Source organism: Motacilla alba, chromosome 2 (genome assembly GCF_015832195.1).
Source record: "Motacilla alba alba isolate MOTALB_02 chromosome 2, Motacilla_alba_V1.0_pri, whole genome shotgun sequence".
In the NCBI taxonomy this organism is placed as follows: Eukaryota; Metazoa; Chordata; class Aves; order Passeriformes; family Motacillidae; genus Motacilla; species Motacilla alba.
This window is the reverse complement of record NC_052017.1, coordinates 7,887,204-7,907,218: the sequence shown is the minus strand read 5'-3', so window position 1 is coordinate 7,907,218 and position 20,015 is coordinate 7,887,204. Positions and strand designations below refer to the sequence as shown.

The 20,015-nt window shown below is 38.3% G+C and overlaps 1 protein-coding gene across 5 annotated transcripts in view; it reads right to left on the bottom strand.

The window, feature by feature from the left end:
* The window catches only part of RBM33 (RNA binding motif protein 33), a 97,528-nt gene that overhangs the window by 50,778 nt on the left and 26,735 nt on the right, over positions 1–20,015 (bottom strand). For 4 of the 5 annotated variants that reach the window (XM_038160279.1, XM_038160288.1, XM_038160306.1 and 1 more), the window contains exons 7-10: positions 18,550–18,721; positions 13,506–13,711; positions 11,404–11,710; positions 6,163–6,221 (exon numbers count right to left, since the gene is read on the bottom strand). In XM_038160279.1, the coding sequence (XP_038016207.1) occupies positions 6,163–6,221; positions 11,404–11,710; positions 13,506–13,711; positions 18,550–18,721 (744 nt within the window). The remainder of the gene's footprint in view (positions 1–6,162; positions 6,222–11,403; positions 11,711–13,505; positions 13,712–18,549; positions 18,722–20,015) is intronic. The other variant, XM_038160298.1, reaches the window with a different exon arrangement.

The window sequence follows — 20,015 nt, the reverse complement described above, 5'->3', positions numbered from 1 at the left end:
TTTCTCTCTTATTTAATAGCTGTTACCATCATGTTTAGCTGCTGCTGCTCCTCCTGCAGATGGGAATTCATTGATATGATTAAATTTGATGGTATGATAATGTATGGTAATCGTGATTAATCAGAAGCCCACTAGCAAATGGAGGATGTTGGGTATTATGTCACCTGCATTTTAAACCGCTTTCCCTCTATGGCAGCCTGACAATGCTTGACAGCTGGAGCGATCTCATGCTGCATTTGCTTGCTACTACTTATAGATCTGATAAGAGAAGGTGCCCATCATTCCTTCACTATCTTAAGTGCTGTAATTACAGAGCTTTGCAGTCAAGTTGTGAAAACTGTACCTGTTAAAAACCAAAGCCTTTTGCTAGCTGCTGAACAAGCTCTGTCTCACATCTGCAAGGGCTATAATCTGAAAGAAATGTAATTTGATGCAGCAGTCTCATTCAAACATGATTTGCATGAAATGCTGTGTAAAGCAGTATCCAAGAAATGTCAATCAACACCACCTGATACCATGTGTTCTGTTAAATGGAAACAAAATGCTTTCTACACTACCTGTGATCTGCCACTACTACACAGCCATAGAGGGAAAATTTCATTTACTGTTACTCATTATAGTGAAGCCATAGCTAAAGCAAAATAATTGTGAGGAAGTAAGAGAATCATTTTCACAAGCGGCTTTTTATTTCCATTAGCAGTTTGTCTCCTAAACACGTACGGCTGCAAACATGTACAGGTTACTAAATATCAGTTTTAAATGACTGCCTGTGGTCAGATGCAGGACTCTTAATTTGTCCTTCTACGAATCCATGTTAATAACAATTGCTAAAAAACTCTTACCCACTTGTAACAACTCATGATTGAATTTGAAAAAATGGGTAAAAAATTTCATCCCTATTTGCATTTCCCACAACACACAACAAACACTTTTGCAAGGAGTTTTGTTTTCAAAAGCACTGCAAATTTCTGCCTCTACATCCTGTAAGAGGTGGTGTAGCCACAGACCCAGGCTCACTGTAATACCATTAAGCCAACCTATGTTTTCTAAAATGATGGTGGGGTGATCCATGTCAGTCCAAGGATCACCTGGGAAAAAAAAATTAGGCTGTATTCTAAAGTATGTTTTATAATTAATTTGTATGACATTAACATATTGCTTTTTTAAAAGAAATGTTTCAAACAACTGACCATGAAGGACAGCAACTTCTGCTTTGAGCAATGTCTAGTCACTTGTTTAAAAACCCCTCACAGATGAAATCAATCAAGAAGTGTTTAAAAACAGTGTCTGGAACACAAACAATACTTGAAAACTCAGAAATCAAACTACTGATTCCAGAAATGATGGAAAAATTAACCAAAACTGATCAACTACCCTTCACAGCATCCATTTGAGACACCACCTGATGTGCTGGAGATCAAGTGGAAGCATGTTGAATGAGAACATGAAAAAAGTTTACTAAGGTTTTTGCTGTTTAAAGAAAATAAATGTATTCTTTGAGATAAAGACTATTAAAAAAAAGTTCTAAGTTCCAAAAGCAAATAATGTCAAAACCACTAGGAATAAAAAAGACATACAACACTGGCTATTCACAAGGGCCTGAGGGTAAGTGACCCTGATAAAGTCTTAACAATACTAAATAAAACATTATTTATGTTTTACAATTCAGCTTCTTCAGACATGAATCCAAGAGTTATCTGAAAGACATCCACCCAGTGCTCTATGGTGTCCTATCAAAAGAGAAAAGCTTTGTGCATTAAAAAATATCAAGGCCTTCCTGGCACAAATTAGTCAGGTAGCACAGGATGCCACTTCATCTTGTGCTTGGTGCCACTTCAGACTGTTCCCAACTCCAGCTCTGAAACTCAAGTTGACCCAAGTCTGTGGGCTGGGCACCTGCCCAGCTCACACCACACCCAGGGTGACAGCTTAAGGACAACAGCTACATGAGAATTCATCCCAAGGTCCTGAAAGCTTTCCTGGCCAAAGGCACACAGCTTCATGAACAGGCTCTGCTCTCTCTGCAGCAGCTGCAGAGGAGGATCCAGGTCGTGGGGAATGGCCTCAGACCTGAGGAATCCCTCTCTTCTGCCTGTAGCAGTGGGAGGCAGGGTCTCCCCAGCTCCCTCTTCTCTCTAAATGCCCCACACTCCAGCCACAAACCTGGATGCTAGGGATACTTCACAATTTCTGGCTGAAGAACACTGACACCCTCCCTCTGCCACATTCCATCCCGAAGTGGGCATGACAACACTTCTCTGTATGTCCATAAAACACTGCACATATGACTCATATAGTACTATTACTTCGGTGTTCATAGGTCAAATAAATGATGTTTGAAGCCAAAAGCTTCTATAGATTTTTCTTCAGGCAAACACTGAAATATTTCAGACACGGAATGTGCTGGTGGATTCAGATAAGCTGATGGTCCAGATTTCTTCATCCCTTAACTTCCAGCTTCACAGTCACTAATGCTCTGGCCTCTGTAATAGTCAGTCAGCAGCAGCCTTTATATAATAAAAAGTGTTTTGAAATACCTCTTCCATTTTATTTAATCACCTCTTCCCTTGTTTTACCCCATCTTTCTTCACAGAACACAGGAATTGAAAGAGAAATTAGCCAAGATAACAAACACTGGATGAAGGACAGAAATCACAGTGGTCCCTCTTGTAATATAAAACCTCCCAGCTCCTTCCCCTGCACTGGGACATCCGCAAGAATTAGTAAATTGGTCAGAAAACACATGAAAAGTTCAAAAGAGCCATATGAGCAGTCTGTGAATAAAATCTTCTGTGACCTTCCTGTAAATGGATCAGTCCGCAAAGTAGACTGCTATTTGTGAGATACCAACTGTGACACTGGGACAGGAACTCTGGAAAAGGCCTCTTAAACACTTCAAAGCAAAGGCAGATGATAAAGCCAGACCTTCAGAAGGACTCTGCCAGTTATTTAATCTATTCTTTAAACTGTTTAAAGAAAATATACAGTTAGCACTTGCACAGGTCCAAGTTAATTCAAACCATGCTTTCAGACTGGATTACTATGAACTACAGCCACAAGGACTGTGCAATTCAGACAAACAGAACTCACATCCTTAACTCCCAGATCCCACAGTGCACCATGCTTCTCAGCTGTAACACACCTCAGATCCACCATTTATTCAGTCCTTGTCAGTTGCACAAAGCTCTCAAACACCATTCACACCAAATCATCTCAAATGCTTAGAGAGTAACAGGTAAGACAACCTGATTGCTTGATTCAAGATTACTCTAAGTGTTAAAATAACTCTGTGTACACAATATAGATTCATTCCCTTGTATCTTTTCCAGTATTCCCTTTCTAAACATTCCAGGAGTTGAGTTTTAAGAAAGAAATACCTGAACAATGAGCTCTACCTTGAAATACTAAAATTGAGATTCCAGATTAAGGGAACTCTAAGCAGGTTCAGTCCTGATCAACACCAGCCTGACATAGCACTACATTATTTCCTATTACAACTCAGCTCATTACAACTTTGTTCAACCCTTCAAGTACATCCTTCTGCAGAAGGTTGTAAGAATTAACCATTACATGGTTACAAAGTCATTTCATCAGCCCTAAATTAACAACACCTGGTTTCCAATAGATTTAGGACAGGCAATTGATTAGTTCTGATTGAGGTTCTGCTCATATTTGGAGCACACAGGCTCTCTACACCGAGAGGTTTCTGTCCTAGATATGACAGAAACTCAGAGACAAATTTTTCCTTCAGTTATGGCATTGCCCACTTCTGGTCTCTTCTTGCAAGAATTTAATTACTCTTCATGTTTTCACCTCTGTCACATTCAATCAAAAGAAACCATCCAGTTCAGAGTTCAAGGGGAAAGCAGACTGCAAATATTTAATTCTAACCCCACTATCTTTTAGAAGTAAAGCAATCAGAAAAATCAGTTAACTATTATCCTTTGATTATGCAATCTTAAAAACAAGAGCAAATTCAAGTTATTACATATCCAGAGATTCTTTATACAATGAAGAAAAGGCTGAATGAACTGTACATAGTCTGGAGTAAGTCTTTGATCTTTTTCAAATGGCTTGTCAAAATTGTCTAACCACTGCTGCATTGCTTTAAGTCAACATTTATACATAAACAAGTGAATTATAATAGCACAAAGGCATCTGACATGTAACAGCAAAAAAGGTAGTTCTGCAAGATAAAACGTTAGTCAGAAAGTAAATTTGTCTTCAGCTCAAGAGCTAACATACTACATTTAATAAAACAAACATGAGATATGTACACAGTGACACTTAATTCCTAATCCTAATATGACTGATAACCCATGCAAAATTTATAAAGTACTTCATAGGGGACGTCCACTTTATAACTCAGTGAGCCACGGAAAGATGAAGCAACTTTCTCAGGGTCATGCAGCACGTTACTGCTGAAGTAGGAAAAAACAGTCAGGGCAACCAAACGACAGTGCCAGACCCTCCTAGTTAAGTCAGCCTCCCTCCTCCTTATGAAAATTTAATTATACTGACTCTTTTCTGGTGCACTGCTTATGTAGACAAAAAGACAGCAAGCAGTCAAGTTCTTCCTGCAGGTTAAAGGAGCAAGAGTCCGACCAACAAATGTTCAGTTTACTTTATTCCCTTTTAAAAACTGCTGCATATAGATCAGTTAGGTTTGCAATACTTCTCAACTTGCAGCCCCAAAAGTGAACAGAACTAAAATCTAATTTCACACTCAATTTAAATAAAAATTAATTTCCAATTTTTCTACACTGATGTAAACACACTTCAAAGATGCCAATTACAATGCCTTTACAGATACTCCTTATCCTCAATTTCTTTTCCATCCCAAATTGTGTTTACTGGCAAATCAACTTAGTATCAAAGAAAAACAAATGCAAGACACTTGTTTTCATAAAAAATAACAATTAAAACTACTTTCAAAATGTAAATAAGGTCTACCCATAATACTAAAGACTGCTGAAGAAACTATTTCCTCTGAAAACCGCAATATTTTCAATTTTAAAAAAGCTCAAAAATATTTTCTTGAAGATGTAACATGAATTTACTTAATGAAACTGTGGGTTTACAACTTAATTTTTTAAGACTTCACAGAAGAAATGCAGCAATGTAAAGACTGTTTCTCTGCAAAATACAGATATCACAATTCCTCAGCCCTAAGTCCTGTATGAAAAATATTCTGCATTAAAAACAACCAGGTCTGCACTGGGCAATCAAAAGTCACAGAAGGTTTCTGAAATTTGCTTCCTTCCAGCACATCTGATCTCTATACCAGAGATACTACACAGATGTTCAGACATCTATTTTTCTCCTTCAGCACTGCACACACCAACACATTTTTTGTGTGTTTTATACATTTAGGAAGTATAATATACAGGTGTTTAGTTGAAAATACTTTGGTAATATTGCAACCTAGGTCTTTTACATTTAGGAAGTATAATATACAGGTTTTTAGTTGAAAATACTTTGGTAATATTGCAACCTAGGTCTTTTGCTTATTTTGGTATCCTGCTAACCATTTCAACTAGAAATTCAGTATAACAAAACTGAAATGATGAGAAAAGTTCTAGAAGCATATACTCTATTCATAGAGTTTAAAAAAAATAAGTGAAATTAGCCTAGTGAAGCAGCTAAGTGTCTGGTTTGTTTTCAAAATTAGAAACATAAAAGAAAGCAAGGTCATGCAATGCCAGTTCTACTTTTTCTATAAAAAACCTGAGGACATTGAAATACCTTTAGTAATGGTAAAAATGATTGCTGCATTTTACAATAAATACATATTACTGCTTTTTAAGCTTAGGGATTATTTCAAATAGCCTTTTATTATATCAAATAAAATAAGGATTCTATTTATACAGAAAGAGTCGAGTAATAAAATGAAGCCCATATTCCTTAAGACAAGATGCATTCATGCCTTTCCCACTGGAGAGACTGGTTCAACAATTTTACAGTTAAACAGAATTAATTCTACTCTCAAAAATCCATTGACCTTAAGCTTTTAACAAACATTTTCAACTGCAGAGTGTATTGTCAATATTTACAAATCCTTAAAATTATATTTCACTAGAACAGCTTTTATTTGCTATATTAATATTTCCTTGCAAATGTATGCTTATCCATATCAGAGAAGAAGAAACAGCTGCTACTCACAGGAAATCTCTGGGGTCCCACAGCAGGTCTTGGCTGGGCGGGAACTGGCAGCAAGGGCACTGAAACAAGAAGCACCTTTTAACACCATTTGTTTTACCTAACAGTTGTTGTAGTTATTTCCAAAAGCATTTGCAATAAAAAGCCATGATTAAAATCTGCTACTTTTACTCTCACTTGTCACAGTTCCTACAATTAACTTTAACCAACCGTTCCCTCCCCTACAACATGCAACAGGGCAATTAGGATTCTCCTAGTTAATTTACATAATTTAGTTCTGCTTTTTCCAGAATTAAATTGCTCCTTGTTGCAGGAAGGCACACTAGAATAGTTATTCAGCCAAAGACATCCCTTAGACAAAGCTGACAGAGACACTAACAATAATTTCATGTTTCAAATAGAAGGATACATGATTAATTTGCCTTCTCAACTTCATGCCACTCAACATTTCCAAGGCATCTCCCAGTCTCACCACCAAACTACCACGAGAAGCATGGACATGAGAGACACTAACTGGTAAAAATCACTGCTCATGAGGGTAAAATGAGGCAGGCAGCTGCAATTAACAGCACACAAAAACTGCTTGGTCTGTCTGGCCTTGCCACCACAGTGGTGTGTGCAACTGTGATCACAGAACTGCTGATCTCAGATGAAAGACAGTGATTGCATAGAGATAGCAAGAATAATCAGGAGACCTTTTCCTGAAAAAATAACCTTTAAAACTACTATTTCAGGGGGATTAACATAGATGATTTGTCCTTACCACTGCACTTTGAAATGCTAGTCACAAAAAGCTACTTCCCAAAACATTCACTTAATGTTATGGCAAAATGCACAAAGTGCTCCAGCTGGATCACCTTGGGAACTGAACCTCCACTCAAATCTCGAACACAAAGCGTAATGACAGCTTCCCTATTTTCCAGAGCACTTTTTATTTCCTCTCACAGTTGTCTAAGTGGTTAAAAATACAAACATTTCCATGTTAAATGAAAGTCCTAGAGAAGTTCAATAAAGCATTTCCAACCACACAATGTGTTTGCTCATTTACTAAAAGCTTTTAGTAAGATTCTTCTGCAGTTTGTTTTTAGTACTTAAAGTGAAAGGGAAACATTTCCCAGGCAGGGTTAAACACTGACTTTGCAGACAGCTACTGTGTTACACTTCAGAGCAGGAAAGATACTCAGAAATGCTTCTAGTTCCAGAGAAAGTTGGGTGCATTTCCCAACAGAAGTTGGCTAAGATGCCTCAAAAATCCCTTTTCCCTTGGTAACCAAGGCACGAGAACTAATGCATTAGTGGTTTTTTTTTTTCCAGTTCATGTCCATGTCTGGCTTCTATCCACTTTCATTAAGTACTTGTGGTTTGCTGGTTCAGAGACTGATGGGGTAAACTAATTGCAGCAGTCTTTCAGCACGGGAGGACTGTGTGCAAGCTTTGTATCACATTACACCAGAAAATGACTGGAATAGTTTCATCCTGGCTTCTAATGAACATCTGTCGGTATCAAACAGCCATGGCCACACAAAAAAAAAAAAATTGGTAAGATGCTCTTGACAGACCTAGTCCTAAAACAGTTCAGGTATTACAGGTCAAAGAGGCACTGAGAAAAATAGCATAAGGTGGGAAATGTAGAAAAATGTCAACTGAACTAGAGTCTATTTCAGTATCCTGCCTCCAGCAGTAGCACATAAATTCATATATTTATATATTTTCAACAAATTAATTTAATACTCATGAAAGATAGTAGTTCAAACTCTGTGCCCTTTCAATCCTTGGACACTTGCTTAAGCAGCAAAGAAGTCTCAAGCCCTCATTTTCTTGATGTCAAATATTCCATAGGTGTGAAAAGTATGCTTCAAAAATAATACACAGCATGTTGTAAGGCACTATTTTAAGAAGATTAAATTGCTTCTTGCTATAAATTCCAACGCGATACTGGAAAAGATGAGGAAGCAATTCCCACACTGATTATTCAGGAGAATTACAACGTGATTTTTCCCAAGACACCAAACAGTTTTCAAAAGGTAAATGGCAGAGTGAGCTGCCATGAACTGCTCATTAGTTCGTGTCAATTTTGGCAGCGCCACAGGATCCCTGAAATTGTTACTTGTGGTATAAACATTTAAGGGGGAAAATGCAACACCTATTATCACAGATTAAATCAGTACTTCACAGTACATCTAGGTACAGTTCTCCAGCACTAACAGATCGATCATACTCAAGTTTGGACATAAGATACAGCAAAAATTACCACCTACAACTCAAAAGTCATTTGCAGAATAGGACGCAAAGAAAAGACAAAACTATGAGACAAGCTAAAAGATATGGGATTCAAATGCCACAGGAGGCACAGCTGAACACCAACTGCACAGTACCTGCAGCAGGTATCCACAGAGACTCATCTTTTAGGGGTTTGATAGACCAAGTCCTTAATAATTTATGAAGCTTCAAAGACTAAAAATAGCACCAATCTATTTGAAACAAAACTGACTTGAAAGTAACTATTTTTTTTCGAATCAGGATTCAAGGCTGGGCAGGGAGATGGTGGCCACTGTAAAGAGATCTGCCTTTGAAACATCAAAGGAATAAGCCTATGATAGGATTCTTCAACAGTGTTTCTACTCCTTTCCAGGCTGAAAAGGAGCTGTCTACTCAGAGCTCTTATACATGGTATTTTATCCACATGAAAATTTTGTAACAATTTACAGGAGGTTTGAGTCTATTTTTGAAAATACTGATACAGTCCACGCATTTCAAGACTAACTCAAACCAAAAAGATGTTTAAAAAGTGTATTTCTATGATCTGCAGTTAGGAAGAGTGTCCCTGGTGCTGACAATTAGAAGTATGTGAGCTTTATCCTGCCATAAAATTAGAGAGGAAAAAATGCCAGTCTACACTAAAACATGACAGCACACCATTAAAATTACCAGAACCTAAGTGTGCATATCATGCACTTCCAGACATGGCATTTTTAGCTTCCAGGCATCACATCTTCAACAACAGAATCCCAATAAACTTTCCACCTATCTGACTGTATTCTCCAATGTGTAAAGCCCCCCATGTATCTGGAAATATGTTCAGCCAAGAAGGGGCAGGATATCATCAAGAACACAAAGTCAATCTGATCTTTCATCCTTCCCGTTACCCTGAAAGAAATGACACCCTTTTGTTGCCAACCACCAGCCTCTGCCTACCGGGGCTTCAAGAAGATGGATTAAAGAAAGACTTCTGAAGAGGAAGTTTGGAACAGCACTTCCTACACTGGAATTTCTATCTACCATTTGCCTGCAGTGACTGCTTTAAAATTCATCTTAATATGCAAATACCATTGAAAATTTTAGAATTATGCTAATTTATCTACAGAAAGCTCCTAATTTCCAACACATTTTCACATTTTCCTTAGGAGTGCAAGTGTTTACTTTCATGTGACATAACTGTACTGCTACAGATTAAGACTGAGATAGATGGCCACTACTCTCAGTCACTGCAGGAGACTCAGCTTCCAGTACATAATACCTGCTTTCTAATCAAGAAGAAATTTCTGCAGTGACTTAAAAGATCATATTTAGTAGTATGCTGCACACCTATTAGCAGAAAAATTCAGTAGTCTTGCCAAGGACTCTTTCAGTAAAATGAATGGCACAAAGGGATTTCATACAAAGCAGCTGCCATCAACACACAGAGCAAAGAATGTCCGTGCTGAATGCAGGTTTTAACACCATTCAACAATCTCAAGTCACTCTCCAGGGCTGCTCAGTCTATGAGAACACCTGAACTTTTACAAGTCAAGAAATGAATGTGCACATAAGTCAGCAGATATGAGATCTAAAAAAACCCAAGAACAACACCCTCCCCTTTAAAAATCCAATGCTGAAGATCTCCTAACCTGCAGGAGGTACACAACTTTCCGGAAATGAGGATGTGCATGAAGACTGAAAAACAGACTGTGAACAAGATCAACCAAGAGACCTGCAACAGCTACAGTGCCACAGACATAGTGGTAAAGCTGAGAAGAGCCTGAAGTTGCCCAGTAATGTGAAAAAAGACTCCTCAGACAGAAGGAAGAAAATACACTGGGATACTTCTGACATTAGGCAACAGCACAAACCCTGAGTAACCATTCCCAGGATTATGATCACATTATTGCTTACCTAGATAGAAAAGATCTGGTACTGTTTCACAGAGACAGAGAAAAGGCATTTAGAACAGTCTAAAAGCAATTTTTGCTTCTCATTAAACAGTAACTTACTTTGGTAGTGCTGGAAAAATGCACAGAAGGTACAAATCCACAAGTAAAGATTCTTTTGGAGTGTTTCCAGATAATCTGTCCTGATGCATAATTTTGTGGGAAGCACCACAGGGAAAAGCAAAATAAAATTCTCTGACAAAGCCATATGTGAGCAGCAAAACAGACCTCCATACACTGGCAACATTCTACCCTGCCAAATTCCAGCTTTTCATTGGTCAAATCAATGAAGCAAAGATAGCACTGGCCTGGAGTTCTGCTGATGTGAAGGGGGGGAAAATACAGAAAACCTAATGGCAATTATGTATAAATATTTATGTATTTCTTTAGTCTGTCTTGTCCCAACATAATCAGAAATCAGAGCTATGCAGGTATCTTTTTTTAACCCTCTTTGGGATTAAACACTTCCTAAATAAGCAGCAGCACGAACAGCTTTGCTGAGAGCTACCCTAAGAAGCACAAGCCCAAATGTTTTTGTTAACTTAGAGAAAACATGTATTTGCAAATCAAAACAATTACAGATGTGCTTCTGTGAAAGGAGAATTGAGGGCATGTATCTCATCAAGAAGGAACAGCAACTACTGTCTTTCAAAGAGCAACTACATTGCAAGGAGTGCCTCAGTGCCCTCTCCCCAAAACAGGTTGATGGCCCTCGGAAATTTACAAATTGTAGTACTTTCCTAGTTTTGAAAACTGACATTTATTGTTTTTTGAAAAGCAAATTCTCTTTTCAGTTTCCATTTTTCCTGCTCTTCTCAGGCTTTACAATAGAATAGCAAACATGGTAAAAGCTGAAAAGGCTTTGCTTGTTCAGTTGGCCACAGTCCAACAACATTATGTCTTACTTCAGGCAAAACATTTGTTTCAAGCTTCAAGAAAAAAACCAGCAGCCTGAAGCACATTTCCATGAAGTGATAAACAAACAAATTGTTCCATCTCTGGCAAAGAACGAGATGAGTCACTCTTGCATGACTGGCAAGGTGTTCAGAAAGCTCACCTTGTACAGGCGTCACTACCGTCCCCTTGAAATGCGGGTTGATGTGGATGTTCTTCGGCTGCTGAGGGGTCACTGGAGGGGGAGTCATCATTATTCGAGGTGTTTCTATCTGAGGGGGCATATGTAGCCCTGGAGGAGGAGAAGAATGATGCTGATGCTGTAAAGGAAGCAGAAATTGTAACTGTTGCTGCTGCTGCTGTTGTTGCTGCTGCAGTTGCTGCTGTTGTTGTTGTTGCTGCTGCTGTTGCTGCTGGAACAGACTCATAACAGGTTGCTGGTGTGTTGGAATTAACCTCTGTGAGTGAGTCTAAAGTCAGACAAAAGAACAGAGTCACTAGGCTTTAAAGTTAAAATATCCTGACATAAATGAGCACAAAACCAAGACATCTCTGGAGAACAATTAAGGCCAATTATGAACAGAGAAACTTCTTTTCCCTATAATCAACTGGATCCACTAAAAACCATCAGCACAGGAAAGCAAAGAAGCAATCAAAAATATTCACGTGAAGGAGAAGGCAACAAAGAGCAAAGAAACACATGGAATGCAGATACATTCACTCATTTTTAACAGTGAAACTGTCTGGTTTCATATCAAGTCAGGGCTCTGCATATGTCAGTGTTATTAACTCCAATTAGGCTTATGTGGAGATCACTAGAAATCTGAGTCCTAGCACCAAAACAAATCCACTACCTTTTGCCTCATGTATACAAAAGCCTCTCTTAGATAACAGACGTAGCACTAGCAACAAAAGTCAAAATACAAATTCAGATATCAGTGCAGCACAAATTCAAATACTCTTGAACATCAGTGCAGCACACCTATCCATACTGCTTGAAGAAAAAACTCATTTGAAGATATCTTTCAAAGGTATCCTTCCAAACACAGAAGAAAGTCTCTTGCTGCTCAACTCTCAAAAACAAATGGCCAAAATCAGTGCTAATAAAAAAAGTGTCTCTTTTCAGAGACATTCTTCTGCCTCTTAAGTCACTGTTACTAGTTCTCAGTCCTAGACCAGCAACTTCAAAGTGGCAGCGCAAGAAGAGACCCAAAGAGGCAACCTTTTAGCAACAAAGGTGTGACAGACTGTTTCTTGTTTCAGTATACATAAAGCAAAGCAGCTACATAGTATGCACAAGAATACACCGCGATGAGCACAAAAATATTTACATTTAAAATCAAAATAGCCTGCGATGACTGCTGCAAAACAGAAAAGAAAATTTCAACCTTCACTGCTTAAAAAGCACGAAATTTACTACTGCAGGGCTCTCAAGCACTGAGATACCCACGGACTCCTGCCAGTGACTAGCACCTACTTACTGCTGTTGGAAAAAATCACCTTTGTTTAACACAGATGACCTTGTCCTGCAAAGATATACAAAGACTTCGTTCTACAATCTCAGCTTCCAGTATATTTTATGACAGTGAACAAAAATAAGTGCTGACCTCTTGATCACTTGCTGGAGATGGTTTTGGTTTTTGTAAGGTTTTTTTGATGGAAAAAGTGAAGTCTTAATATTGTGATACAACGCACAGCAGAGAAATAGAAAGAAGAAAGCAAGCTAAGTTTCATTTGAAATTCCAAAATAATAACTTATCTAGTAGTAAAATGCTGATTACTGTCCTAGGGTTTTCTTTACCTCCAAAAGTAGCATAGCTTATATGCAAACAGATTTTTTAAAGAAGTATCAGCAAAAATATTACCTTGACACAACCCAAGAAGTATTTTAGAGAATTGTATTTTTTAAACTATATTATACTGACTGAACATGCTTCCATGTTGCACGTAAACTTCTCAGAGGAATTCAGTTTTTCCTCCATCCTCATGCAAACCAGCAGGTAAGTCTGACTGTGATTCATCAGTCAAAATGCACTTTTCATTTGAAGGTCTTGAGATTGCTCAAGGTGAAGGCAGTAACAGGACTAAGCACATACTTTACAATCATCACGTCACACGAAGCCCATACTGCCTAACAGTGCCCTGAAAGGGCAAAGGCCTACTCTGGAATATATATCCCATCTTTGCAAAGATTCATAACTTAAAATGCATTTCTCCACAGCTTCCTGCAAGGATGCTCAAAGAATACTAAGGATTGAAAGGTACCATTGATGGCTGGTTTGGCAGCAGTGCAGGCCTGTGATCCTTCATTCTTCCCCTATCATTATTGTCTCTCCTTTGTTCTCCCATTCCATGGCACATAATGGAGCCTCCTCTTCTGCCTCCTCTCCTGGAGCCGTATCGCCCCTGCTTAAGCTGCCTTTCCCTCTCTTCAAATTCCCGTAGTGCTGCTTGGGCTTCTGCAGAAAGCTCTGTCGAGAGAGAAATGGGGAAAATTATTTTAGCTTTGTGCTGAAAAGGTGGAAAACACAATGACAAATAAAACACTGCCAGAACTACAGAAGAATCCCTCCAACTAACATAAAATTTGCAGGCACTTTGATCTCCTTTAGGTGGCATGTTAACATTTTGTTAAAGACATCTTTAAAAGGAAAAAGCACAGATACTTCTGTCTTCTGCATAGGCAAAAAGCAGCAGATAAATGAAACAAACATGCACAAAAATGTTAGGTTGTTTTCTTTATCAAGATGGTATTGAAGTCTGCCTTCTGCTCTAAGAGGAGGCTGTGCCTCCTCTCAAAGTTTTGTTATCTTTAACATCTCACTTATCTGCGCATGTCAGGCAAGACAATGAATCTGCAGTAAACTTTACAGTAAAAGATCTGTTGAGTCTTCCATATAAACAGATTTTATGCACCAGACTCTTCTGCACATTGGCCTATTCCAAAGAAGGACATTCTGCTTGCTGAAGTGTTTCTAGTACATAACTACTTAATTTTTGTTTTACTGTATGTGGTTTAAGAACCAACTGTACTTCACAAGTGGTAATTCCACTGAAGAGAGAGCACACATTAAGATCTGTGCTCAGCTCAAGTCAAACACGTGGCTGCTCATAATACCCACCCAACTCACATCACAGGTAAACACCAGAAAACACACGGTACTCAGCAAAGATGACAAATTTGTGCAAATTTGCTTGGACAATGCTGACAACATTAAGCAATAAATGATGCCATAAAAGACCCAGGTAATTAAATCACTTAAAAATACAGAAAAGGTCTACAACAGATTTCAGAAAACACACCATAAAGTATAAGCAGAACCAGTCACCAGGTTTCAGTCACTTACAAGGGGTAATAAAGTTTAACTCAAACATGCAGCTGAATCTTTTGCCGTATGCTAGTCTGATCCTTTGTTATTCTAATATTGATTTCTGCCTCTAACAAAGAAAAATTAAACTACTAAAAACAAACACACTCGTGACAAATAAAAGCTTGTTTTGAATTAATATGGTATTTACTTGTCAATACTACACACAGTGGCCGGAATATTGGAATTAAAGTAATTAGTATCTGGCAGGAGACATTACTACTATGTCTCCACACCACGAGATATCCTCTCCCAAGAATACATAACTAAATCAATTAGAAAACTCCAACAATTTCTTGTGAGTCTAAAGGCCAAAGCTACTTAAACCACCATCATCTTTAACATCTTCATAAGTAATCTCTATGAGTCTTTGAAGTCGAGGATTGACAGAAGGGCAGAAAAGGGTGAGCACTGAGCATTCCCTCTGCGGCAGTTGTTCTTACTTGCCTACAAAAACTACTCTGCATGACCGAGCTGCAGAGATGTAAATTTGCATGTCCCAGTTTTCAGAAGTATTCAGCACTTCCACAAAGCAGGAGCTTTTCAATTTTGAAAAGTTCTGAACTTGCTGATGGCCTGTACGAACCCAGCAAACACGACAGACTTCTAAAAGCCCAGGACCTGCCCAGGTTTCCTATTTCATTTCTGCACGTTGGTGATGAGACAAGTTTCTCTACCTCCACTCTGACACCATGACTGAATGGCATAAAGCCTTGACAAATACTCTTACGAAATGCTACCTTTGCCCTCAAGGCACAGCAGAGCCCAAGACCATCAGGCTTTATCAGGAAAATCTTACAGAATGCTTAGAATGAGGGAAGGAATCACAGTCCCTCAAGTCTTAGGTATGAAATGTGCATTTCTGACAAAAATTAGGAGAAACGTACTCTTGCCCAAAGCAATTAAAAGCATTAGATGCAAGAAAAACAACTGCCATAGCCATCTTTGGCTGCCAGGGATCAAAAATGCTGGTTAGATGGGAAAAAACATCTAGTTCTTATTTCAAGTTTTGTTCCTCTCCACACCTGAAGCAAGTTGTGTTGCTTCAGAAACCCACAAACATTGAAGGGCAAATGTGGGCTTTGACCTGACCTGCCTGAAAGACAGACCCCTACTCCCCATACATCCAAGGGGGAAAACAGTGCCACTATGTTGCAAAAGAGTAACTCTCTATCCCTTATCCAGAAATGATCCAAGTCCTGCAGGGCATCCTGGGCGTTCTGCTGCTTGGACAATTGTTTTGTTTTCCCAGGAACAGGACAGGCAGGGCAATTTCTCTGACACCTTCCACACTACAACCCTGAACTCAGCAAGGCTGTAGTCTGGAAAATAAAGTTCAGTCATTGCAACAAGTACCTACCACTGATGGTCGAGCAAGATAAGAAGCAAGTTCCTATTAAATAGCTTAGAAATCACATGCAAGGAAAGCAATTTTTAATGAACCTGGGAACAGAGCTAGGCTTCCTAAAAAGCAAGACTATGGCCAAGTCTCTCAGCCTCTCGAGCACACATTGAAGGACACTTAATAGAAACAACTCTGGAAGAAAGGATGGGCTGCTTCAAACAAAATTACTTCAGAGCACTGTGCTGATTAAGCTCCGGGAAGTGATGACAGCATCCAAGCAAAGTCACATCTGTCACTCTTGGATGTGCAGAGTCACTCTTTAAAACACATAAATTTTTTTCCTCCTTGCTTTACTCAAAATTTCTCAAATTTTTAAGGCCATGTCCTTAAAGGCACAGTCCACATGCTCAGTTTTTCAGCCAGAGTAGGGACCAACTTTGGAAAAAAATCCCAAACAAAACCACACACACATTCATACTACGTCTATGGCCACAGAAGTACAATATAACCACTGGATTTTAAAAATAAGAAGATTACATCAACATCAAGTATACTTCCTCCACAACATGCCATTGAGGGCAACTGTCCAACCTGTGAAGAACTTTGCTTAGACACATAAGTGCAGGTTCAGAACCCTCTTGAAGAAGTTAAGACTGATGCCATGAGCACCTCAAGTGCTGCATATAGCTACATATCACCACACAGCAAAATATAGTCAGCTGTACTATGAGAAGGCTGCATACTGAATTTGAGAGCACTGTGTCCCACACACGGAGATCAAGCAGAGCAGAAGGCATGGAAGATGGTTTTGCAAGGAGGGAAGCAACAGAAACAGTCCCGGTTCTCTGCTTCTCTGAAAGCAACCTCAGACTGCTCAAGAAAAGAGGTGATAAGCAGAGGAAGAAGAGATTCTCTTTCCTTCCCTGGGCTCTTCCAAGCACAGCCAAGGATTCATTTACATGAATACAGCTCCTCCCTGGCTAAGAACTCCTGCACAACTACAAACACACATTCATTTACACCTATATGCAGTATGTTGTCATTTCTCCTCATCATCCAGATCTGCAAACTGATTACACTCTGTGCTTCTGGACACACAGCAACTGGACAAATTTGGAATACTCACTTTAACTTCCCAGCCCTGCCTGAAATCTCAGACATGAGGCATCACAGCGAACATAAGCCAACTAAGCAAGGCATAACAAGAAGTACTGCCACATCCAAATGACCTTTGCTAGCACTTTGCAATTGGTTCTGCGTCAGTCTAAGGGTTTGAGTTGTCTATTTTTGATTAGATAGAAAGGGAACACTTCGGTTTGGTAATACCAAAGACATTTTTCCTCGTCTCGTTCTTAAAGATGTAACTACATCCAGAGAATAATGACAATTCCCACTCTGAGAAGGCTTCACCTACAGGCACTGAAAGAAGATATGTACTTCTTATCAAAGCTGACAAACTTGGTATTGCTAGAAATCAATTGCAGAGCTGTCCTACAATACCCCTCTTCTGAACTTGGAAAATCCATTCTTTACGTTACCTTGGATGAAGAAATGTTTAGGAAAGATCTTAGCTACATTACTGAGAACACTGTATTTTTATGTCTTTTTTACCAGCACACACTTGGTCTCATCTTGACTGTACAGTTCTCACACACACAGTTAATGCAGTGAATCAGCAATTATTTTTCTAGTGTCTCTAAGTGTCAAGATTAATTTCACTATTGCTGGTAATAAAATGGTTTCAAATGACATCTTTAATCAGTAAGTAAGAATGCACTCCTCCAATAGAGACAAGCTGTCACAAAAGGTCACCAAAATGTGACAGGATGGAAATTACGTTTGTAACTTCAACTGAAATGTTAATTCCTCTTTAAGTGTTTTCTGAACTATGTTCATATTTTAGAGTAAGGAGATGTAGGTCTGCAATGAAATTTCATTTTTAAACCATAGCAGCTGTAAAAATTTGCTTTATAATATTAAAAGTAAGCAGATATTTATATATGCAAACAGAATTTTTTGTGGTTTAACCTTCTACCACATGGCCAGTTACCTGGTCTCTATCAACAAATTATTAAGAAAAGCTAGCATGAATAGAAATCATTTCACAGCAGCAATATTGTGGTTTTGCCAAACATTAGTTTAAAAACCTCTTTATAGAATCATCCACATGGGCACTCATCTTTTCCTTGTATCTCAGAGCTACATCCCAGATCACTTAGAATTACACTTAAAAGTCTAATTCAAATCACTGTTCCTTTAACAGTCAAGCTCCACTATAAGGTTTTCTCCTTATTGGCTGCTCTTGTTTTTATATTAAACTAAAGAATAAATCCACAGATACATGAAAACAAATGCAATTGTCCTTTACCTTGCAATTACGTGCAGAAATTTAGTTATTTCAGTACACTCCTGTTTTTAAAATATTCTGTTTTGTCAAGCCACCAACACCTTTTGTACAAATGAGATACAGTCTCTATGTGGTTTGTAGAAATATGGTCTCATGGGTGCAAACCCATTTGGAATGCAGCTCAGCTAAAACACCCTTTACTACCATTCATTACAGCTCTGCAAAACAATCATTGCCACAAAGCCTCACCCAAAGTTTCTGGAATGTTTCTCCTTTCTCTTGTCACATCTGAGAGCCTGATGATCGTTCCTTCTTTCCTTTCGGTTTTGAAACGTAATCGTCCAGACTCTTCATCATCATCCTCCTCCTCATCAGACTCTTCTTTTGTTTCTTCTTGAAGTTCCAGAGACCCAATAGCTGCCTAAAACACAAAAACCAGAGGACATGTAGCCTCAAAAAACCAAATCTCTTGTAAACAGTATCAAAAGCAAAGCTGTCTTTAGAAGACCCCTTCTACAAATTTTGCTGGCATTATAGATTGTGCTCATATATAATTCAGTGAACATTAAAGAGCTGGTGATTTTTTTTTTTTAATAAAAAGATATGTACTACATAATAAACAATAAAGTCAAATATACTTAGAAAATAAATTTGCTGTAATATTTACGGGATTATTGAAAGTCCAGTTAGAACCTCCATCTGATTAGTAGGTACTTCTGCACACAGATTTTTATCACTGAATTGACTACGATGCAAACTTTGGTTACTACCAGATTCAAATAACAGGAACAGTAAAATCCTAAATTTTTTTTCATTTTTAACAACTGTCAGTACCATGCTGTTAAAAAAACCCAACCAACAACAAAGATAACCTTGCATCTCAATCCCATTCTTCTAGGTATGTATGCCTTTACTTTGCTCCTCAAATACTTCCCAGTTTCAACTCAGTAAGTGATGGGGAGAATAAGAATATGATTGGATAAATCTGAAAATACTAAATTTGCATTCTGGATGCTACTGGAATGCTTCTGGAATTTACTTTCCAGTTCTCTCTAAAACAGAGAACATTTATTTAAATAAAACAATGTTCCAAATGAAAATGGATCCCTCTCCTTCAAATGAATAGAAATGAAAAAAAATTCATTTTCACAAGTAGGCCTCATGAAAATGGCAAGAGTGTTACACAAGTTATACTGGATTTCTACAGCATTAGAAGTGTTCTAATATCATGTGATTCTCCATAAAAAATTTTGGTTACTATGTATTTTATTATTTCTTGTACAAGCCTACTTGTTCATTTCTTAGAGCCTGTTAAATTAAAATTCACATGCTTTTTAATTCAATGCAAAGCCACTGAATACATCATAAATTTAATGCTGCTTGAGGACAGTTAAAAAATGAGCCAAATCTAACATGCAAAAACGGTTTAATCTTCTAATTAACCAGATCAGTGCAGAAATTTATATGAGAAAGGCACAGCAAGTGTGACAGTCAGGTGGACAGATATTAAATCACAAATCAAGAAAGAATTAATAGCATAATTGTGCAAGAGATTGCAAATTTCCCTATCCAGCAGCCTAACTCCATCCATAACCAATATAAAAATGTGTGAAGCAAGATCAGAGACAGGGTGACCTGGCAAAACAGTTTCTGCTTTAAAAGACAGCAAACCTTATCAACTCAAGCTCAAATCGACTCCAGCTTTGGTCTGGTGA